At 38.1% G+C, this 24,880-nt stretch overlaps 1 protein-coding gene across 1 annotated transcript; it reads left to right on the top strand.

Annotated features, from left to right (window-relative positions):
* The first annotated feature begins 96 nt into the window (after window positions 1–96).
* On the top strand, window positions 97–20,974 carry tada2a (transcriptional adaptor 2A). Its single transcript, XM_079388070.1, has 15 exons — window positions 97–379; window positions 4,206–4,312; window positions 4,414–4,473; window positions 4,763–4,854; window positions 6,052–6,215; window positions 8,375–8,463; window positions 8,556–8,628; window positions 9,205–9,268; window positions 9,975–10,018; window positions 12,250–12,360; window positions 12,662–12,733; window positions 13,116–13,248; window positions 14,558–14,601; window positions 19,958–20,031; window positions 20,138–20,974. The coding sequence occupies exons 1-15, from the start codon at window positions 355–357 to the stop codon at window positions 20,321–20,323; spliced, it is 1,338 nt and encodes a 445-aa protein (XP_079244196.1). The 5' UTR covers window positions 97–354; the 3' UTR covers window positions 20,324–20,974.
* The last annotated feature ends 3,906 nt before the right edge of the window (window positions 20,975–24,880 follow it).

Genomic DNA, 24,880 nt, shown 5'->3' with positions numbered 1-24,880 from the left:
ACAGGAGGTCTTGACTCATCTGAAATGCACATGAGCTGCACGTGTTGGTCTGTCCAGGACAGATAATAAATGTACCACTCAGGTGCCGCTAGGGGCGCTGCTACAAAATGTTACTTCCCCTCCTCATGGGATTTCATTGAACTGCACGGGATCCACTGAAGTGTTTACATTTTCACTTGTGCTAAATTCAACATCAATTCTTAGTTTTTATTTACTCGTTTTAACGATGAGGCTTAATCCGCATAACCGTTGAGTTTCCTTCATCGAAAAGCTGTAATAATATCAACTGCATTCAAAACGATCGCAGAGAAGAGGAAGGTTTTGCATTTTTCCGATCACATCCTCATCCTCAGCATGGACCGCCTGGCGTCTTTTGGAAGTAAGTGCACGTTTAACAAATCACAGATCTGCTATTCGAGGGCAGGTAACTACCGAAATGAGAAAAAGAAACGGCTCTGACATTCGTTACAGAGGTTTACCATAGTAATGGGCACTATTACTGTGGTACTGTAGGTCCTGACAGCGACTACCATACATTTTTACCGTAATTTACAGAAGACACACTAAAATGTCATTCGGTGTAACAATAATTCATGTTACAAAAATCTTCAGTCATATTTAGAAGAAGTATTAGTGACATTAGTAATTCGCTCTCATTTGAAATCTTTGCCACAATCCTTCAAACCACTGGGTTTCACCCATTTGTCAGCAAGGCAATCATATTCATTTAAATTTAAAAAATATTAAATATTCTAAAAAAAAAAATTTAGAATGACCACTTTTTTTCTGTAATAAGCACATGCCAGCATAAGTGTGTTGTTTAATTTTTACTGTGCATAAATATATCTGTTACACTTAATGATGATGAAACATTAATCTACCCATATTTTGACATTTTGTTTTGACAGAAGTTATTACAAACATTAAAGTAGGCATTTTACTTGCATTTAATATGCAAGTCACTGTTGTAAACTTATTTTGATGCAAACAAGTCACCTTTATTTATACAGCGCTTTTAACAATACAGATTGTGTCAAAGCACTTAACCGTATCAAATTGGAGGATAGAGTGTCAGTAATGTATAAAAATAAGATTAAACACTCAATTTTCAGTTAAAGGCATTTCATTATTGAATTCAGTGATGTCATTGTCTAGCTCAGTTTAGTTTAAATAGTATCAGTGAAATCAAATTGATGATAATCGCTAGAAATTAAGTGTCCCCAACTGAGCAGTTCTCCTCTGGCCAGGATATTATTGTTTATTTATTGTTTACTTATTGTTTTAATTAAAATTTTAAATGTATAAATGTATTTATTTCTATTTTATATTGTTACAATTTCTAACAATAATAGTATTATGAAATTCTGTATTTTATTATATATATATATTTTTTTTTTTCTTTCTTTTTTTTTTCAAACACCAAAATGGGTTGTCTCCAAGGGCATAGTTTTGGTTTGAACATTGGGGGGGTTGAAGTGGACCCTGGGTCATGCTCCCTCTTAAGGTTTATTTATTTGTTGGTTTGCTTAAATGTTTATTTTTGTAAAATGGTCTTTTGTGTTATCCACCACACATGCAAATTCGGTTGATTGCGTCAAACTGCAATAAAGTAATAAGCTAGTTAACAATGACTTGTTTACATAGGATATAATATATGTTATATTATTTAGACACTTAGGCTGTAGTTTCACAGAATGTTCTAATTCAATACGCCATGGGAAGTCAATCTAACTTAACGTTTTCCTTTATTGATATTGTTTATTTCTTACTCCTTAACAGTTCATCAGGCTCTTAATGATTTAATCTGTGCCATCATTGGAATATCTGAAGGTTTCTCCATCACTCATCACTCATCACAAATGCTTTTCAGCCAGTGTCTGCAGGGTTAAGAATTACATCAATGTGCAGCATTTTGTACAAATAGAGACTTATTTTTTAATACAAATGTTATAGTTTGTATTAAACTATCATAATTTGTGCATGCAGCGATTAAAATGTGCATTTGTGGATCAGCACGTGCATTCATTCACATCTCTTCTGAGTCGATTCTATTTGATTCATTTAATTTTGAGACTTTCATTCCGCCTGTTTAGCCTTGCCCAATCCACACGCAGCTGAGCCTAAGAACATCAGCGACCACTAGATGGCACTAGCCCCAGTCACCTGTGCTCATTCCATTGTGTACGCTTTTATGAATGTTACATTGTGTTTTCTTTGTTTATTTTTGGTTTGGCTATTCTACTCTGCCCGTAGAAATATAATAAAAAAAATTTATTGAACTTGTTCTAATTTAACTAGTCTTAGGACACAGAATAGCTCATATTAATTTAGCCAAACAAGAACGTCCTGATGGTACCTTTTGTTTTTTGTTTTTTTTTCTGTAATTCAGCGGCACACTGTCAGTTATTCCTTCCTTGTATTATTATTATTATTATTATTATCATTAAAGGGCTATTATAGTTGCTCATTTAAGCCATTAGTAATTGCACGTTTATATTCAATTAATTAAACTATTACATTAACTTACATAAACATTAACAATGAATGTTTAGGGAAAAATAGCTAGAACACATTTTATTTAGGCCTACTTATCGTCCGTATCGTCTACAAAGATGAAGTTGACAATGCTAATTCGCCATTTGTTTATAAGTAGCCTATAAATATCGTCTAATTACTATTTACACTTATTGCAAATATCTGCTACTTCTACAGCATGTATAGAATGGCTATTTTCACTTAGTGTAAACAGCAAATCTCTAAAAATGCTACTGTTGTTACTTACTGGGGCTAGTGCCATCTAGTGCTCGCTGATGTTCTTAGGCTCAGCTGCGTGTGGATCGCGAGCTGTGTGTGTGTGTGTGTGTGGATTGGGCAAGGCTAAACGGGCGGAATGAAAATCAAAATTAAATGAATCAAATAGAATCGACTCAGAAGAGATGTGAATGAATGCACGTGCTGATCCACAAATGCACATTTTAATCGCTGCATGCACAAATTATAATAGTTTAATACAAACTATAACATTTGTATTAAAAAATAAGTCTCTATTTGTACAAAATGCTGCACATTGATGTAATTCTTAACCCTGCAGACACTGGCTGAAAAGCATTTGTTTCAGTGTAGTGATGTACATTTGCGAATTTTTCAAATCGTGTACACGTTAATGAATTGCACTGGGCTTTGTTCATTGGTAGTTGTGTGTGTGTGTGGGCGTCGTGAAACGCTGCATACTGCGAAAATGAAGTCTCAAAATTCAAATGAACCGAACAAGATTAATGCAAACAAGATGTCAATAAATGCACGTGTGTCACCTGATCCATAAATGCACGGATTCCTTTTTGCATGAGCAATTTATGATATATTAATGCAGATCACAACATTTTTATGCTCAAACATGTCTGTATTTGTTAAAATCGCTGCACAATCATTTAATCCTGAATTCCACAGACTCAAATTGAAAGACATCTGTTCGTGGTTAGTAAGATACATGCATAAAATCTATGCAGTACATGGATAATTGTGCATGCATCTATTAATCATTTTGAGTCTAATATCATCCCATAGAACTGCGCTTCAGTCATGTTGTGCTGATAAGCGCTCCGTTAGGTTAAATAATTAATAAATAGCCAGATTCTAGGTTTCCATTAACCGTGGTATAAATATTGGGGGGGTTGTATTTGCTAGTTTTGGTTATTGGGAGGGTTTCTTCCCCCCACAAACTACGCCCCTGGTTGTCTCGTCGACCCATATATCAAATTACCAAAGTATCTGATACCATCATTGTGCTATGGTGCCACCCCAGTATTTGCAGAACTTGGAATATTGCAGTATTAAAATAAAAAATTAACATTTGGATTCAGTGTGATAGTAGTGATACATAAAAGTTGATATATATAATTTTTTTTTTTTTTTAAGTTTATTTTATTTTTACAACTTTTAACTGTCAGAATAACACTTATATTTCTCATTATGTTTTTATTAATGTTATTGTTCAATAATAACTTTACAGCTATAATGTAACTCTCCAAATTTATGCCATATCGTCTGTGTTAGGCAGATGACTTGACTATTGTGATATATTTTAATCAGCCAAATTGAATAAAATGTTCCAGTCATTACTGTGATATGAAGCTGGAAACTGTTGGCATGTTTATGGTACAAGATATATGTCTGTTGAAATAATAACTTTTGTAATGTCTCTTCAGATGATCCTTTCGATAAGCCTCCCTGTCGAGGATGTTCCTCATATCTAGTGGAGCCTTACATTAAATGTGCTGAATGCGGACCGTCACCTTTCCTCCTGTGTCTGCAGGTGAGTCGCTGGATTGAGGGTCTCATTACTCTCTGTCTGCACAACATATACTGTCACTGTTAATTTAATGTGGACTATATGATTTAATCTCTCTGTTGCAGTGCTTTACTAGAGGATATGAGTATAAAAAGCATCAGAGTGACCACAAGTATGAAATCATGGTAAAGAGAGCAGTTTGTATTTAAAAAATGTATTACATTGAATATAAAAGGTTTATAAGCAAAGTGTTTTTATATTATTTATATTTAGATTTAAGATTTAAATTAATAGTTGTTTTTAAACGTTACTTAAACCAGAAATGTTCAAAATTGAGACATATTTTTGTTATTATTTACATAACTTAAAAAAAATGTTTATTTGGATAAAATTGTGCGTTTTTTTATGTGCCCCATCCTGTCCAATATTGTGCCCATGCATGACACATTTTTTTTAAAATCTACTTTCTTCTAGACATCAGATTTTCCTGTGTTAGAGCCTGGCTGGACTGCGCAGGAGGAGATGGCTCTGTTAGAGGCCGTCATGGACTGTGGTTTTGGTAACTGGTCAGTGTACTCCTTTACTTCATGTCTGCAACTCTACTACTTCTGCTGGTCTGAAAAACGTTTTATATCAGAGCAGAAAGTCTTAAGTTCATAATGTCATGGCATGCATTGTTAAAAATAAATATCTTTCTCAATATTTTTGTGTTTTCCAATTCAAATAAATGTTTGAAATTGAACAAAATTCAGTGTATGCTTAAAATATGAACTGATTTTTCTGAGCCCATTGGCAGATATTTGTTCTCGTTTTAATCATAAACTCACTTCATTTTGATCAGTTTCACAGGAAGCATCATTTTTTTTGTCATTTTGCTTATCAGTTAAGTGTATCTTGATTTAGGGATTACAAATCTGCAGAAACCAGACACTAACAAAAAACTAGACACTAACAAAAAAAACTACTGTTACAACTAGGGGTGTAACGGTACACGTATTCGTACAGAAAAGTTTCATCACGGGTCTTTTGGTTCGGTACATGTGTTTTATCCACTGCATGAGTGGAACTTCGTTGGAAACTTCCAGTTTTATTTGTTACTTTTGATTTAATTTCCTTTTTCAGGAAATTCAATCAATAAATTCAGTTTTTAATTCTCTTGATCGCTATATAAACGCCTCAGTTTAAACGGCAGCATGGAGCGCGATCATCCCTTCCTCTTTACTGCTAGTTTTAATGAGAAATAAACAGTGTTGGGAGTAACGCATTACAAAAGTAATAAAGTAATTTTTGTGAACCGTTACACCTCTAGTTACTGCCATAGTTGTTAATACATGCCCAAACCAAGGTATTTTCATGGTACTTGTAGCATGATATTTTTTAAATACCATGGAATATAATGTAAAACCATCGTTTATGTGTTTAGTAATCATATTTTTATAAAATGTGTGACTAGTGTTATTGTAAACTAAAACTGTGAAAATTTGTTTTTGTTAATTTAAATAAAGCTGTAATCAAAATAAAAAATATTGCATGAAAATGTAAAAAAAAAAAAAAAAAAAAAACAGTTCAAGCTGAAGTACAAAAATTACTAAGGAAATAAAAATAAATTAAAGCTGGCTATAAATATTTAACCAAAAAACAAAAAAAAAACTACTAAACATTGCAAAAGCACAGTAAAATTAAAATGAACACTAAAGTTATGAAAGTATATTAATAAATGCTATATACAACTCTGCTAATGGCATATCTGGGTGTTCCTTCAGGCAGGACGTTGCTTACCAGATGCGCACCAAGACCAAAGAGGAGTGTGAAGGGCACTACATGAAGAACTTCATCAACAATCCTCTGTTCTCCTCCACTCTGCTCAGTCTCAGACAGATGGAAGATCATCTGTCCCGGACAGCAGACACAGCCATTCCCTTTAAGCGTAAGTGAGCTCCAGAAACAAGCTACTGTTCTGTTCATTCAACTCTAAATAAATACAGTGGCATGCGAAAGTTTGGGAACCCCTTTCAGAATCTGTGAAAATGTGAATAATTTTAACAAAATAAGTGAGATCATACAAAATGCATGTTATTTTTTTTATTTAGTACTGTACAGAGTAAGATATTTTACATTAAAGATGTTTACACGTAGTCCACAAGACAAAAAAAATAGCTGAAATTATTAAAATAACCACATTCAAAAGTTTGGGAACCCTTGGATCTTAATACTGTGTGTGGTTACCTGGATGATCTACGACTGTTTTTATGTTTTGTGAGTCCCTTGTTTGTTCTGAACAGTTAAACTGAGCACTGTTCTTCAGAAAAATCCTCCATGTCCTGCAGATTCTTCAGTTTTCCAGCATCTTTTGGATATTTGAACCGTTTCCGGCAGTAACTGTATGATTTTGAGATCCATATTTTCACACAGAGGACAATTGAGGGACTCAAACACAACTATTAAAAAAAGTTCAAACATTCGCTGAGAGACCCACTAAGAGCCAGGGGGTGAAAACTTTTGAACAGGATAAAGATGTCCAAATTATTCTTATTTTGTTGAAATATAATTTTTTTCCATTTTTTTGCCCTTCAGAAGCTACAGAAGATACTTACATGTTTCCCGGAAGACAAATTAAGTACAATTTACCTCTATCTTCAAATTCAAAAAGTTTTCGCCACTGGCTCTTAAAGGGGTCATATGACGTTGCTAAAAAAGAACATTATTTTGTGTATTTGGTGAAATGCAATGTTTATGCGGTTTAAGGTTCAAAAAACACATTGTTTTCCACATACTCTACATGAATGTTTCTCCTCTATGCCCCTCCTTTCTGAAACGCGTCAAATTTTACAAAGCTCATCGTTCTGAGAAGCGAGGCGTGCTCTGATTGGACAGCTATCCAGTGCGTTGTGATTGGCCGAATACCTCAAGCATGAGACAGAAATGTTATGTCCCTTACCGTATTGTGATGCCTTGTCCCGGTGCAACAACACAAAAACAATAAAACCCATTATAAACGAGGCATTTGTTGCATCCAGTGGGGACATAATTACTGATTATAATGACTTATACTGTCCATGTCTGCATTTGTGATCGGACTGCTCAAAACTCGCGTTTGAATAGTCAGTAGCAGAAGCTTACTCGCAGGTTGTGAGTCAGAAGCACCAGACTGTCCTTGCAAAGTTGGAATTGCCCCACTTTATAGAAACAGCCTTTGTGCAAGCCAGCACTCTTCCAGGTTCAGGAAACAGTCCTCCGTAAAATGCGCTGCACACACTCTAATATTTGGGTTGAACTGTTCTGGAGCAGTGTTGTAAATACAACTTAACCACTGATTTCTAGTTGTGTCCTCTTTTGGAAGCCCAATCAAAGTACTTTCGCTTTCACAACGAAACACAGCGTCTCCACGACATGGTGCCGGCGGCAGCAACAATATTACCGCGAGAATAATAGTTCCGCCTTTCACTGCGTAAACATTCAGGTGGTGTTATGCAAATCTCCCCACACCGTGATGTAGACATGTGGGTCTTTTATAAAGAATATCTCTTTGGTTTTGAGACTTTAGTCTTTGCAACTTCAGGGATCTTATCTATTCACAAACAGCTTGCAACACTCCAAAGAGAAAGGAAAACTTGAAATCGCATCATATGACCCTTTAATGCATCGTGTTTCCTTCAGGAGCATCGGTGAATGTTTGAACCTTCTGTAATAGTTGTGTTTGAGTCCCTCAATTGTTCTCTGTGTGAATATATGGATCTCAAAATCATACAGTCACTGCTGGAAAGGGTTCAAATATCCAAAAGATGCTGGAAAACTGAAGAATCTGCAGGACATGGAGGATTTTTCTGAAGAACAGTGCTCAGTTTAACTGTTCAGAACAAACAAGGGACTCATGAACAACCATCACAAAACAAAAAAACAGTTGTGGATCATTCAGGTAACCACACACAGTATTAAGAGCCAAGGGGTCCCAACTTTTGAAGGGGGTTATTTTAATAATTTCAGCTTTTGTTTTGTCTTGTGGACTACATGTAAACATCTTTAATGTAAAATCTAAAATCTTTTTAGGCAGTAGTAGTCAAGGATTGTGTCTTGTGTCTCTTTCAGCCACTGATGATCCTCCAAGGCCTTCATTCGACTCTCAGCTGTCCAGAGATATGGCTGGATACATGCCGGCTCGAGCGGACTTCATGGAGGTGAGTGATCTAATGTGCTGTCTGGTGAAAACAAATTAATTTGTACATTATTCAATTCAACCTCTTCTCTTTTTGTCTCTATGTAAAATTAGGAGTTTGATAATTATGCTGAATGGGATTTGAAAGATATAGACTTTGTTGACGATGATTCTGATATTCTTCACGGTAAGTATATATTTGAAAATACTTTGAAAAACAGCATTTTTACCTTTATTTTTTAAAATAAATGTTATATTGATGTTTAATTCTGTTTGAAACACAACATTTTTAAACAGTCTTTGCATCATGTAAATAATTATTAAAAACAGAATGTAAAAAGAAAAATACATTTATTTATTAAATTTATTAAATAATTTTTTATTATTTACATTAGAATCTATCATCTGTATATGAGGTTTTTCAAATGTTTTTGAAAGTAGTTGCTTGTCACTAATATATATATAATCAAATAGCTACAGCCTTGATGAGCAGAAGAAACTTCTTTAAAAACATTGAAAATCTTACTGATCTCAAACTTTTGAGTGGCAGTGTATATATCTACAGTGTATATATAGCTTTAGTGACATAAGCTACTACTTTCAAAACCATTTTTAAAGAACTTCATTTAAAGATGATAGATTGTAATACATAATTGAGGGAATTTGCATGTATTAATGCATTTTTGTTTGTAAATGTTAATGGAATCACAGTACAATGAATGCTGACTTGTTGTTAACCTCTCTTTACCATACATTTTTTCAGCACTAAAGGTTGCAGTAGTTGACATATATCACTCCAGACTTAAAGAGAGACAGCGGAGAAAAAAGTAAGTACTTGTAAGTACACATTGTACTGCCATAGAACAACCACTCGAGGGCCTCATTTGACTATAAAATTAAACCTAAAATTGTAGCATTGATTTTATTTCCTTTTAAAAATGTTTCTTGATAAACAAAATATATACTATAGTGTTAAAACAGCTACTAATTGAAGAATCAAATCAAATTATCAAATGCACATGCAACTCACTGAAATGCATTCCTGAGTTCATCATCTGGTGTGTAAAAATGTAACCTAATCCATAGCAACTGATCAGCCAGCCTGATTTTCACAAACACAAACAGCTCTAGTGGTAACAGTAACAGTGTGTAAATCAGCGTTAATGAGGACTGACTGCCCTGTAAAGGACTAGTGTTATGTGTGTGAGCTTGACCTCAGCTCTGTGCTCTGTCGTCTGAGATCTCCTGCTGAGCACAAACAGACCTTCTGCTTCCACACAACATCTGAAACCAGCACACCAGACGCCACTCTCTCCGAACACACACCACTCATGAGATGCTTTTAATAAAACATATATATATATATATATATACATATATATATATATATATAATGTACACTTGTATTTATTTAGAGCCAGATCTGTTTTATAATACTCTATTTAAGGCTTATTGGTCATGCTTAAGATCACTTAGAGTTTGACTTGCTTCTCACAGAATGCAGTGTGAAATGTGACAATCGTTGTCTTTCAGGATCATTCGAGACCATGGCCTCATCAACCTACGGAAGTTTCAGAGTAAGACAACCTCTTTTTTTAAATCCTGCTGTTGTGCCTCATATTAGCCAAGTGCTCTTGCCATCTCTTGTACTTCGATGTGTATGTGAGGTTGTAAAGTATGTTTCTCATGCAGGTATTTTCAGGTTGCTTTCAATGCACAGACCAGAAGTTACTGCCACAAGATAACCCTTCCTGACCTCCAATAACATGAGCCATCTGTGCTAAATGTTTACAATGAGCACCAGAATACAGCGATCCCAGATCAACACTGATCCCAGAGCTGTTTTTGCCAGCTGTGATTGCTCCCCTATGAATAGTTTGGCATGAAATGAACATTTCGAATGTAATGACAAAGGAGATTGCATCTTTACGAGTTTTTATTGATCGCGCCCTCTGGGCACCGTGTCGCTTCTCTCAATAAAAAGGAACCCATTCCTGTCTATTTCCCCCTGGACATTTCATTGGCCAGCCGGTTTCGATAGGAATACGCTTATCCAATTATTTTCTCTTTGCATGGAAGCAGGGAAATCCAATCAGGTTTGCGTGTTTTCCTGAGACGTATTGAGTGTTTGTGATGCGAGGAGGGCTTTAAGTCGTTTTTATTTATCTAACGTCTCCCAGCCGCCCTCCTCGTCTCCCTGCACTCTCAAGACAAAAGCAAGGCGATAGTTACCGTGGAACTGCAGCCTTGTTGTCATGGAGACTGTGAGAAAGTGTGTGTGTGTGTGTGTGTGTGTGTTGCGAGTGATAATGGAAGCAGTGGCCAAGACCTGATGGCTTGCAGCGGTGTTGGTTTATCCCCAATTCAAAGAGCAAGACAGCTTGCCCTGGTTGTACACACATCAGCCGGTCTCGTATCCTATCAGCCACGGCTGCATGGAGGGCACTGATATTGTAGTTTGATACATCTTGACTGACACATACATACATGCATACACATGTATGTATGTGTATGCATATATACATATGATTTTTATAAAGTGACAGGGCGAGGTGTGTGTTTCTGGGTAACATCTCAGCAAGCTAGTGGAGGCAGAATATCACACCTCACGCTCACCCACATAGCAGCTTTCTCTTTCTATCTCTCTCGCTCGGTAGCAGCAGGGCTGATTGCTGATAGTGCCGCTCGCTCAACCCTTCCAAGCGAGCCGAGCTTCAGTGGTGGGTGAAGAAACATCAGGGAGACTTTCACAGGGCCGCTCAGCACAGCTGGACTCTTGATACATTGCTATTGGCATTTGCTTTTCAAACAAAGCCAATCAAATGTAGCTTTTCTGATGTAGCAGGTTAGCTGTGTTCCAAAGCCTTGTAAGCTCCCTACCTAGACATCATTTTAGGTCCTCAAACATATCCTTAAAGTGTAACTTGATCCATTTTCAACCCACTTTGTATTGTTTCAGTATCAGTGATATATGTAAATGAAAAATGTTTAGATATTCTCTGTGTTACATGGGTAGAGAGAGACATTTATGTTTATTTGTTAGCAAAACTTGAAGACTATATTTTACTTCCGTATTTTTATATGCCCGCCCACAGAGATGGATGGATGGTTATTCTTTCAGTTTTTTCCCCTCCCTTTCGCATTAAAAACTGTATTCGTAGTCATCTATGTGAGGATATGAACACACAAACTTCATCTCCAGAGTTGCTCTGAGAATCACCTCATGAGCATTTTACCATGTTATTGGAGAAAAACTACTGTCATATCATCATCATAGATCTGTCAGGTACATCTCTAGTCAAGTAGCACAGAGAAAAAAAAATTGGTAGCCAAGTTTTCTTGAAAGCCCTTTTTGCCAGCAGTGCTCCTTTAAAGAAACGGTGTGTAAAGGTGTGTTCAGGATAAAAGATGAATGCAAATAAACATCACCACAGTGTCACAAAATTATTATAATTTTTTAATTTGCAATGACGTTATGTACAAAATACCATAGTATTGTACACATATGATAGAATATATAAAATTATATTATATTAATTTTGTTTTTGTGATTCTAAGAGTGCTGTTAGCTTAGCTACATGCTAATATCAAACTGCTGGAAACAATTGTGATTTGAGTTTCCTGTGCTCTTTGTATGAGGGTGCTGTTTACCAAATCATTCAGTTATAATGTTTCATTTCATATGGGATGCTGACTTAGAAGGTAGCTGCCTGTGTAGACAAGAAGCTTGTCAAGAAAGATTGAGAACAGAGCCATTGTGTTTTATTTACTTCATCAAATTGATTGTGCGCTTCTGTTGTGTTGTCAGTTCTGGAGAGGCGTTATCCCAAGGAAGTGCAGGACCTTTATGATGTAATGAGGCGCTTTGCACGTGTGGTGGGCCCCATAGAGCACGACAAGTTCATCGAGAGTCACGCCTGTGAGTATTTAACTCTCTTTTTTGCACACTTGATGTATAGAATGTCATAATTTTGGTCTATATATACTTGACTCTCTAGTTTTCTTCCTCTGCTGAGCCAGGATCAGTGTAGCCCTGTGTTTTGTGGTTTAATGAGCGTGCGCAGGACAGTTCGGGTTAGATGAACAAGCCCCCATGTCACCCGCCAGCGCTGAGTCTGAGTTCAGTCTGTCCTCCCCAGTAGTTTGAATCAGTCAGGGTGAAAAGTTCACCATTCCATCTGCTCTGTTTCTCTCTCCTTCTCTCATGCACTCGTTCACAGTGGAGTTTGAGCTGAGGAGGGAGATCCGCAGGCTGCAGGAGTACAGGAGAGAGGGAATACAGTCCTTCTGCGGTAAGATGCACCCTCAGGAATGTATCATGGGAGGTAGCCTAAATCAAAATGAGGTTAAAGGGATAGTTCACCCAAAAATGAAAATGTTCTGTTAATTTACTCACTCTCAGGCCTTCCAAGATGTAAGTGAACACACAGTTTCAGCTAAAAATTTTCTTTAGCGTTCTATATCCGGGGTGGTCTGAGGGTTGGTAAATTAACGGCAAATTTTTGGGTGTTCTATCTCTTTAAATTAACACAGTCAGCAAGTGAGTATTTCACTACAAAAATGACAGATCCATCTGAATATGGTCCATACTAGCATGTACCGTCAGCTTTTTGAGACGTCACATTTCAAAAGCTTTGCTCAGAGCTGCTCTGACATCTGTCATCTGGCCTGCAGGTGCTAAAGTGTACGAGAGAGTGAAACGTGTACGAGAGGACGAGCGCAGGAAGAGGAACATGCTGTGTGACGTCCTGCAGTACATTCAGGACACCCGTGCGTGCCAGCAGTGGCTCCACAAACAGGCTGCCATGTAAGAGCTCTTCAATAATGCCACCATACTCGCTCTCTATACTACTACTTACTACAATACTTCATTACAGTTTAGTTTTGTAATTATTACAAACATTTAATGTAACTAATTCAACTTAAAATGATCTTACCTCAGGAAATAAGAAAATATCTAAAATTACTATGGTGTTGAACACTGAAATATTATAATAATAAAAATACAGTGTTAAAAAAATAATGTTGTTGAATATTGTAATATATTTTATACTAATATTTCATATTAATATAAATTAAATAGTTAAGCTGTTCATCTAACTATTCAATTAAACGGTCTGCACAAAAATAATAGACCTGGTCCTTTAAAATAATAACGTATAGATCCAAAATTTCATATATATTATATTATATTAAGAGGTCTCTTAAGCTCACCATAACTGCACTTATTTAATAAAAAATACAATAACACTGTAATATTGTGAAATGTTATTACAGTTTACAATAATTGTTTTCTATTTGAACGTATATTTTAAAATATAGTTTATTCCTGTGATGATAAAACTGAATTTCCAGCATTATTCTAGTCTTTAGTGTCACATGATCCTTGAATCATTCTAATGTGCTGATTTGGTGTAAAAGAAACATTGTAAATTATTATCAATGCTGAAAACAGCTGTGCTGCTTAAAATGCTTGCAAATGTTTTGTTGAAATGTTCAATTTTTCAGGATTCTTTGAATAGAACGTTCAAAAAGCAGCATAACAGCATTTATTTGAAATAGAAATCTTTTGTTTGTCCTTGCTGAATAAAAGTATTCATTAAAAATATATATTTTGAACAGTAGTGTATAATAATAGACGTATTAAAAAAGACACTGTTTGTAAACTTGCTTTTACTCCAGCATGAAATGAACACTCTATAACTCATAGTTATAATGTTATTGTAATATTGATTTCTACTGTTATTTTTAATATTTCATTGCTGTCATGAAAGCACTGCTGTTTCTTTCTAGTGTACTTTCATATGCTGTTTATTAGCATCACATTGATTAGATTCGGGTTTCTTTCTGCCTTCAGGGCCACAGTGTATTCTCATTCAAACAGCTTGTGGTTATTTGGCTGTCAGTTTGTTAGCTTCACAAAATTTGTTGTTGGTATTCAGCAAAAGTAGTCAGAGTAACAGTGAATGATGAATCAGGCTCTCTGTTTATATTTTATTTTGCTGAGAACCCCAAGAGCCCCAGCCAGTCTTTCAGAGATGTTTCAGGAGCGTTTGTGTGAATAATGTTTTGCTTCGCTGAAGCGGCTGTTGACTGACTGTGTTTCTTTCTCGCAGTGATGCTGGAATCACCCCTGTGGTCACCACTATCACTACCTCAGGTACAGTGCTGCTTATTTCCTCCATTTTTCACGCTATGTCTCCTCTCCTCCACTCAAGTCTCCTTTTGCAATCTTTGTGATGTCCTCTTCAGCCGTGAAGCCGCAGGCTCAAACACATTAATCTATTCTCTGAGATGCACCGCTGTAAATACGCGCAACAAAAAAAAGAAGCCGCTCGCATCTTTGTTTTTCTCTCATACTTTTACATTTTCTCTTTTTGTCACTTCACTGCACAACTAGAAACATATTAGAATGCATATGAATCTGATTAGACTCTGGCTTTATGCGAACATTCAAGCGATTTTGGATTTTGCTGCTACTGATAAATAAGTTAGGAGAGTAGTTATTTTTAAATCAGTTTATTGAAATCCCCCAATTCTCATTACCGTTTACATTAGTCAACATTTGAAGTGGATCAAAACCTTTCATCAAAGTTGTCCTAAAACCAAAATGTGTTCTTATCATAGGACAACTTTGATTAACTGTTTTTGACCACTTCAAATGTCGATTATATACAGTGCCCTCCAAAAGTATTGGAACAGTAAAGATTAGATTAGATTAGATTAGATTCAACTTTATTGTCATTTATGCAGAGTACAAGTACAGAGCTAATGAAATGCAGTTAGCATCTAACCAGAAGTGCAAGAATATAGTGTTTTATATACATATAAGTGCAGAGTAAATGAAGATAAGATTTACAGAATGTACAGTGGAATTGCTATATACAGTATTGAGCAGAGTATATACAGAATATAAAATAGGAATGCAATGTAGGGATTGTATGTACATATGAACAGAGCAATGTAGATTATATAGATTACAGATTATATATACACATTATGAACAGCAGAAACGTGAGAACAGTGGTAATAAATAAATACAGCTGGATGAGTGTGCAAAGTATTGATAGAACAATGTATTCTATGCAAAATAGCAGTAGTGCAATATTTTAGAAATAGTTTACTGTGCTTGTACAGTAACAACTTTAGACAGTTTATAGTGTAATGACTTTGACAATGTGCAGTCTGTGCAAAATATGAGTAGTGCAAATGCATGTGTGTAAAGTACTGTGACCAGTGCAGTAATAAGCAGGTGCAGGTTAGATTGGTGGTGTGGCGTTCAGAAGTGTCACAGCCTCGGGGAAGAAGCTCTTCCTGAGCCTACTAGTGCGAGAGCGTAGGCACCTGTAACGCCTGCCGGATGGAAGGAGGGTGAAAAGTCCATGGTTAGGGTGAGAGGCATCCTTGATGATGTTTCTTGCCCTGCCCAGACAGCGCTTATAATAAATGTTCTCAATGGAAGTTAGCTGGGTGCCGGTAATCCGTTGAGCAGTTTTCACCACCCGCTGGAGTGCTTTGCGGTCAGATGCGGAGCAATTGCTGTACCATACTGAGATGCAGTTCGTGAGTATGCTCTCAATGGTACAGCGGTAGAATTCCACAAGGATCCTGGGATTCAGGTGAACTTTCTTAAGACTCCTTAAGAAGTAAAGGCGCTGCTGTGCCTTTTTGACCAGAGTAGAGGTGTTATGGGACCAGGTGAGGTCATCAGAGATGTGGATGCCAAGGAACTTGAAACTCGACACACGCTCCACTTCAGCTCCGTTGATGTAGATGGGTGTGTGTGCATGACTCCTAGTCCGCCTGAAGTCCACAATGATCTCCTTTGTCTTCTGGGTGTTTAGCTGTAGATTGTTGGTGGCACACCACACAGCCAGGTGCTGCACCTCATCCCTGTAGGCTGACTCATCGTCATCCTTGATCAGACCTACCACCGTGGTGTCATCTGCAAATTTGATTATGGTGTTGGAGCCATAAACAGGAACACAGTCATGGGTGAAGAGGGAGTACAGGAGAGGGCTCAGTACGCAGCCCTGTGGCACGCCGGTGTTCAGGGTGATGATGGAGGAGGAGAGGTTATCTAACTTGACGGACTGAGGTCTGTTAGTCAGAAAATCTAGAATCCAATTGCAGATGGGTGTGCTGATTCCAAGCTGGCTGAGCTTGGAGATCAGCTTGGAGGGGACTACTGTATTAAATGCAGAACTGAAGTCCATGAACAGCATTCTCACATGTGTGTTTTGACTGTCCAGGTGGGTGAGGGCAGAGTGAAGCGCTGTTGAGATGGCGTCCTCTGTTGACCTATTGTGGCGATAGGCAAATTGGAATGGGTCTAGTGTAGCAGGGAGACAGGATTTTAGGTGGGATGCAACCAGTTTCTCAAAACACTTGGCAATGATGGGGGTGAGTGCAACAGGACGGAAGTCGTTAGGGACCGAGGCAGTGGAGTGTTTCGGTACTGGTACGATGGTGGAGGTTTTGAAGATAGTGGGGACAGTTGTTTGGGCCAGGGACAGATTGAAAATGTCCGTGAAGACCTCAGCTAGCTGCTCCGCACAGGCTTTAAGCACACGACCAGGTATTCCGTCAGGGCCAGCTGCCTTCCGTGCATTCACCTTACGCAAAGTGGAGTAAACATCTGATGTGGAGAGTGTGAGAGGCAGTTCACTGGGTTGATGCTCAGCTTTGAGTGAGATCTCCTTATTATTTTGATCAAATCGAGCATAAAAGTGGTTGAGCTCGTCTGGGAGGGAGGCAGAGCTGGAGGGGGGCACAGAGTTAGGTGGTTTGTAATCCGTGATAGATTGTATGCCTTGCCACATACGTCGGGGGTCTGAAGAATTGAAGTGTTCTTCAATCTTCTGTTTGTGTGTGAGTTTGGCCTGGCAGATACCCTTCCTCAGGTTGGCTCTGGCTGAGCTGTAAGCCTCCTGGTCTCCAGACCTGAAGGCTGCATCTCTTGCTTTGAGCAGGAGGCGAACCTCTCTGTTCATCCAGGGCTTCTGATTGGGGAAGATTTTTATTTTTTTGTGTGTAGTCACTCTGCTCACACAGCTGTTGATGTGCTCCATGACAGAGTTGGTGTACGTGTCAATGTTAATCTGAGAGTTTGTGGTGGCCTGGGCAGCAAACTCACTCCAGTCTGTGAGCTGGAACTGATGTTGAAGAGTGGAGTCAGCACCTTCCAGCCAGATTTTAACAGTCCTTGTTGTAGGTTTCACACGTTTGATGACCGGGGTATACTTGGGGAGCAGGAACAAAGAGAGGTGATCAGACTGACCCAGGTGGGGGAGGGGTGTGACTTTGTAGGCATCACTCACATTAGTGTAAACGTGGTCCAATGTTTTATGTCCTCTTGTAGTGCAGGAGACATTTTGATTAAATTTAGGGAGAACAGATCTAAGAGTGCAGTGATTGAAGTCCCCAGCAACAATAAAGGCTCCATCCGGGTGCAGGGTTTGTAATTTGCTAATAGCAGCACAAAGTTCTTTCATAGCCACGTTAGCATTAGCGTCCGGAGGTACATAAACTGCAGCAGCAACAATGCAAGTGAACTCACGTGGTAGATAGAATGGCCTGCACTTGATAATCAGGAACTCCAGCTCAGCAGAGCAGTAGGTATCAACAATGACAGAGTCTTTGCACCATGATTTATTTACATAAATGCATACTCCACCACCTTTGTTTTTACCAGAGGTTGCTGCTACTCTGTCAGCCCTGAAGAGAGCACGTCCATCCATATGCACCACACTGTTTGGGACATCGTTGCAGAGCCATGTTTCAGTGAAGAACATAACATTACAGTCCATAAGCCATTTCTGTGTGAGGGTCCAGATCTTTAGTTCGTCCATCTTGTTCATCAGAGACCGTACATTGGCAAGGAAGATGCTGGGCAGAGCTGGTCGATGTGGGTTTAGCCTTAGCTTAGCACGCAGCCCTCCACGCTTTCCCCGTCTTTGTTTACGGTCTCGACGCCGACGCCGAGCACTTCCGGTCGGTACGAGTGATCCGCTTGTCCGCGGTGATCTCAGTAGCTCCGGCGGGAGTTCGCTGAAGTCGAAAGGATGATCTAAAACTATGTTGGAACACTGTTTGTTGATGTCCAAAAGTGATTGTTTACTATAGCTGTAGTTCGCATAACTGGATCAGATGTTACAAAAGTTATATTTTAAATGTTGTTCTTATTTAACTTTTTATTCATCAAAGAATCCTGAAAAAAGTATGACTGGTTTCCAACATTGCTAATAAATCAGCATTGCATAAAATGTATTTTAAAGTATATTAAAATTTTGTGACTTATTGCCAAAATATAAGATAGTAATGTATCCAAACGATGGACCTATAATTTTTTTATTTATTTTTTAAACATTTGAGCCTCTGCCCCTGAGGAACTCTCTGCACATCCCTGTTCAGGTGCCACGGAACACGTGCTATTTTACGCTTTAAAAATAAAAGAGTAATAAAATATAAGGTAAGGTAGTAAATAAGTGTAGAATAGCACTGTGTGTTTGTTTATGTGCATCAACCCGAGTGTAAACGGTGAGAGATGTTCAGACAGGTAAAAACCGTTTGGTTAATGGTGAATATTGACCTATTGTGCGTCCTGTTGCCGAACCCCGCCTTGATGTAATGATTGACAGCTAGGGGGCGTGCTCTGCTCGGAATGCATTTTCAAATCCACAATGACTTAAACTATATTCATGGCGGGGTATTTAATGAAAATGCAATTGAAACGTCATATATGTAAGTGTCAATGCATTTAAGAAAAATAAAAGACATTTAAATCACTGTTTTACTACCCTTTTGCTGCACCTTTGGCTCAGAATGCTTTTTGAAACTCTCATTGCATTTTGCTACAATTATCCCTCGGTCTCACAATGAAAATGCAATCCCAAGTGTCTAAATGCATTTAGGAAAAACAGCATTTAAATGATCATTTTGCTACAGTTTTTGCTTGGACATGTTAAACGTATCTAATCAATTTGGGTAATACATTTTCATTTTAATTTTGCAACTTATAAAGTTGATAATTTGAAAGTATAAAATTTTAACATGTTTTTAATTTGCATATTAAAGCTAGTGTAGAAAATGGCAAATTTAAATGATATAATTGAATTTTCATTTTCATTTTGCACCAAATGTTGCACATATGAATGGGAAAATGTACATTTAAATACAGAAATACATTGTCATTTTACATATTGCATTGCCATTTTGCATATTACATTGCAAATTGAATTTAGCTACACATATGCTTCCATATATAAGAACTAATAAACAGCCAATATGCCAGTAATATGCATGCTAATAAGCAGCTATAGTGAGAACTGGTCCCTAAACTAAAGTGTTACCATGTATTTTTATTAAATGCAGCACTACATTCAAGAAACTGCGGTAAAACCACTGTAATGCACAGTCCTGTGGTTTATTGCTTTGCTAAGTTATTTGTTACTAGATAACTTGCTGACTTCTCGTGATGAGGAGAATCTGAATGATCTCAATCGTCTGATCCACAGGCAGAAGAAGCGCACCTCCTCTCAACCTAACAGGGCTGCCTGGCACCGAGAAACTAAACGAGAGAGAAAAAGAGGTTTGGAAATCTTGATTTTGCTTCTGGCATGAGCTCGTTTCGAAGACATCTGCCTCATTGATGTGATATAATGGATCCTAAACGATTCTCTCATCATCTCCCTCAGTTATGTCAGGTGGTTCGTCTGGTGCCTGGGGCGTACCTGGAGTACAAACAGGCACTGCTGAACGAGTGCCGGCGGCAGGGGGGTCTACGGCTGGCACAGGCCCGATCGCTCATCAAGATAGATGTCAACAAGACACGCAAAATCTACGATTTCCTTATCAAAGAGGGCTACATCAATAAGGCTTAGTGTTGATTGAACTGCTGCAAGGACATCTGATAGATGAGGACTCGTACTCATTGTGGATCATTCATGTTGAGAATGAGCAATGAGAGATGACAGGTTTTAAGTGTACTGGTTTGATGTACTTTAAATAAAGTCATTCATTCCTTATAGATCTGCACCTGTTTGTTTTTGAAAGACTGACGAGGTGCTCCTTTAAAGCTATGTTTAGGACTATATAAGTTAATGGTTGTGTAAAAAGACTGCTGCTGTTTGAACCGGTGAAAATCTTTCACTGTAATATCGACCAATTTTATTTGTCTACATGACCTTAAAATTGTCGATTAATTTTTGAACTCTAATTGTTAGATGAATATCACAAGGTCATTGAAGAACATTTACATCACAAAATCAACATAAATGAGAATTTGTTTCTCAAAGAAAAGTCCTTTTTTTATTGCTGTTTGTGATTTATTAAAAGTACTGTGACATTTTCATGACAATTCTGCACGTATCTATTTTTATCTAGGAATAAATATAATTTATATGATAAAATTGCATTTTATAGTATGCAATTATTATATTGTGATTATTATTGTAAAGTATACAATGGAATATCTACTGTACTGCCTTTATTATTAAAATTGACAAATAGTTTTCACAGTTCTAAGAGTACCCAAAAGTAACATTACTGTATTCATTACATCAGTGAACATTTGGGGGAAATTGTCAGAAGTAAATTTATTAAATAGGTTGCTTCATTTTCATCATGCAAAGTTCAATATGTTATTTAGATTTTGAGGTCAAATATGATCCAGGCAGATTTCGTGAGGCATTGAGGTCTCTCAACTGAGGTTGTTGAGACCATACTCCAGTCCAGAGCTCCCTCTATGAGGAAGCTACACTCTGAAGTGGAAGCTTTTCACTTCTTGGTTCGGCAACTGTTCCAGGCAGATTCCTTACAAATAAGACTTGTCTTCCTTTTGGCCATCTCTTTCCTGAAGAGGATCTGCGACCTTCAGGCCCTTTCTGCAGCCCCTTCATATGTTGAGTTTGCGCCTGGCATGGCTAAAGCTTTTCTGTACCCGAGACCTGGGTATATTCCTAAAGACCCCTCCTCTGTTCCACAGCTAGCTGTGCTGCAGGCCTTCTGGACTCATACATCCACAAAACTGCCCTGTGGAGGAAATAGGACCAGTTATTTGTTAGTTATGGTCCTCCTAAGAAGGGTCTTTCTGCAACTAAACAGACCCTTAGCAGGTGAATTGTGGATGCAATTTCCTCAGCCTATGAGTCCTTTGACCTGGACATTAGCGCTGGACATTCACTCCCCCCACCTACAATTCCTGCCGGCCGGAGACTCGAACCCGCAACCTTCGGTTTACAAGTCCGACTCTCTAACAATTAGGCCACGACTTCTCCTCTTGGGGTCAGGGCTCTTTGTTTTTTCTTAATTTTTTCAGGAAATTCAAACAAATGCCGTTTGATGCTCTTTGATGTAGCCAGTCAGATCGATGTAAACAGCTCAATTCAAACGGCAGCGCAGAGCGTGTGTAAGAGCAATCATCCCTTCCTCTTTACAATATAAATGTAAATGAACATCTCATGCCTCATGTAATTGCTCAATTAGCGTTTCAACCGCAGAAAGACATCAAAACAAAATGTCACAATCAAAATATTTCATTTACCTCAGAAAAGTCATCAGTGTCCACAGCTCGTTCATTAGAGAAATCTAAAGAAGAGCATTTCATGAAATAATATATCACGACTTTACATTAATGTAAACAGTAATGTAAAAGAGCTCCCTATAGATTTTAGCTACATTTTAATCCCAAAGAAAATGTTAGTTACAATTGAATTTATTTAAAGAGCAATTTGTTAAGTAAACTACTGTTTAATAAAAAAGAAGAAATTTTATGTTTTGTTTTTTCCCCCTGCTATACTCAAGCCTTACCGAACCGTGACGTAAAAACCGGGTATGTACCGTACCGTCATGTTTGTGTAGGCCTACCGTTACATCCCTAATTACAACCTATCTTCAGTTATTAATGCATAATTATTAATTACATTTTTATGAAATAGTTGTCTCAGGCCTACTATAATATTTGAACATAAATATGTTTTCAAACCAGCTAGTTTTAATGTGAAGGCTGAGAAAGAGTCAAGTCTCGAGTGGCAAAATTTACACCAGCTGAGTGTGAAATCTATTACCGTCGCCTCTCGCTCCAGTGAAGCGCCATGACGAGTGAGAGCCGTGACTAATGCTAGCAGCATTAGCACACAAGGACAGCAGCAGCAGCAACCATCAGGCTTTAGCAAGCTTATCACAACAGCGTAAAGCAACGTCAGCGACCTGATTAATGCTCCAGATCCCACCTTTGATGATAAGTCCCTGCCCAAATGAGAATAAGCCCCATGGGGTAATGAAGGCCTGTTTGATGGCTGAAAGGCGTGGAGTTTGAAATTGATATTATTATTTGCATTCTCATTCCTCTAGGTGACGTCTTCATGAAATGTGGAGGTCCTACATTATGTAGTTTCTGAATCTGAACTGCACAGTGTTTGTGAAAGCATGACGTGGCACTCTTCTCACAACGTGGGGAAGTCGTGGCCTAATGGTTAGAGAGTCGGACTTGTAATCCGAAGGTTGTGGGTTCGAGTCTCCGGCCGGCAGGAATTGTAGGTGGGGGGAGTGAATGTCCAGCGCTCTCTCCACCCTCAATACCACGACTGAGGTGCCCTTGAGCAAGGCACCGAACCCCCAACTGCTCCCCGGGCGCTGCAGCATAAAATGGCTGCCCACTGCTCCGGGTGTGTGTTCACGGTGTGTGTGTGTTCACTGCTGTGTGTGTGCATGTTGGATGGGTTAAATGCAGAGCACGAATTCCGAGTATGGGTCACCATACTTGGCTGAATGTCACTTCACTCACAATAGATTGTTGAATTCTGTGTCCAGATTCACTTTTACTAAATTCATCTAAATTTCGACTTCAATCTCATTTGGCAGTCTAGGAAGAAATATTGGCAACGTACAAGAGCGTAGCATCAGATTGGGATGGCAAACTGTAATGTCTTTGATCCATAAAGCGATTGGTGTGTGAGAGAACGGCCGTTGACTGGCAGCAGAGCGGAAGGCCGGCAGATTCTGGTGTCAGCTCACTGTGTGGGAGGCAGATCTGCTGTTTTGCATGCTCATTCCCTCATCAAACCAACACAGTCTTAAAATGAGATCTGATGCCTCCTCATGCACTCCATTTTCACCCCACAGTTCATAGTCATCTGCGTTTCAGTTCATTTCCCTTCTTAAAATAATAATTTACCTACTGAATCAAGACTGATGCTTTCAAACTTCAAAACGGACTGAAAATCAACATAGAAGTACCATAAAAGTACTGACATGTGACAGTTAAAATTCTCATTTCTAAATTCTTGATCAATTCTAAATCTTACAATAGCTTGAGTTTATTTGTCAGCAAATCATTTGTTAAAGGGATAGTTCACCCAAAAAATGAAAATTCTGTCATTAATTACAAACCCTCATGTCGTTCAAAAGCCATAAGACCTTCATTCCATCTTTGGAACACAAATTTAGATATTTTTGATGAAATCCAAGAGCTTTCTGACCCTCCCATAGACAGCAACACAATTATAACGTTCAAGACAAACTGTAAGGACATTGTTAAAATAGTCCATGTCACATCAGTGTTTCAATCGTTATTTTATGAAGCTACGAGAATACTTCATGACTTAATTCAACAATTTTTTCTCTTCCATGTCAGTCTTCGCCACATGTTCACAAGAGTATCACAACGCATGCGTGTGGTGTTGCTAACACCGAAGCCGGCGTTCTGATGTAGAACCTGGATGCCCTGAACCTTGTTTACAAGCAGAAGAAGATGCATGCTGTACATAAAAATTTCTACAGAAAGGATGACTGGCAATATTTTGCCCAACCTTAATTATTTGAACCAGAATGTACAGACGATGAACTAGCATTCTGATAGTTTACAAACCCGATTCCAAAAAAGTTGGGACACTGTACAAATTGTGAATAAAAACAGAATGCAATGATGTGGAAGTTTCAAATTTCAATATTTTATTCAGAATACAACATAGATGACATATCAAATGTTTAAACTGAGAAAATGTATCATTTTAAGGAAAAAATAAGCTTATTTTAAATTTCATGGCATCAACACATCTCAAAAAAGTTGGGACAAGGCCATGTTTACCACTGTGTGGCATCCCCTCTTCTTTTTATAACAGTCTGCAAACGTCTGGGGACTGAGGAGACAAGTTGCTCAAGTTTAGGAATAGGAATGTTGTCCCATTCTTGTCTAATACAGGCTTCTAGTTGCTCAACTGTCTTAGGTCTTCTTTGTCGCATCTTCCTCTTTATGATGCGCCAAATGTTTTCTATGGGTTAAAGATCTGGACTGCAGGCTGGCCATTTCAGTACCCGGCTCCTCCTTCTACGCAGCCATGATGTTGTAATTGATGCAGTATGTGGTCTGGCATTGTCATGTTGGAAATGCAAGGTCTTCCCTGAAAGAGACAACGTCTGGATGGGAGCATATGTTGTTC

The sequence above is a fragment of the Barbus barbus genome (genome assembly GCF_936440315.1).
Source record: "Barbus barbus genome assembly, chromosome: 31".
Lineage (NCBI taxonomy): Eukaryota > Metazoa > Chordata > Actinopteri > Cypriniformes > Cyprinidae > Barbus > Barbus barbus.
Note: the sequence above shows the minus strand (reverse complement) of the source record. Positions and strands in the feature narration are given on the sequence as shown.

Bases quoted from the DNA above. Each gene is read 5' to 3' on its own strand.
- tada2a (XM_079388070.1), top strand. From the start codon at position 355: ATGGACCGCCTGGCGTCTTTTGGAA. The intron at 380-4,205 runs GTAAGTGCACGT...ATGTCTCTTCAG, and splicing joins CCGCCTGGCGTCTTTTGGAA to ATGATCCTTTCGATAAGCCT. The intron at 12,734-13,115 runs GTAAGATGCACC...TCTGGCCTGCAG, and splicing joins GGGAATACAGTCCTTCTGCG to GTGCTAAAGTGTACGAGAGA.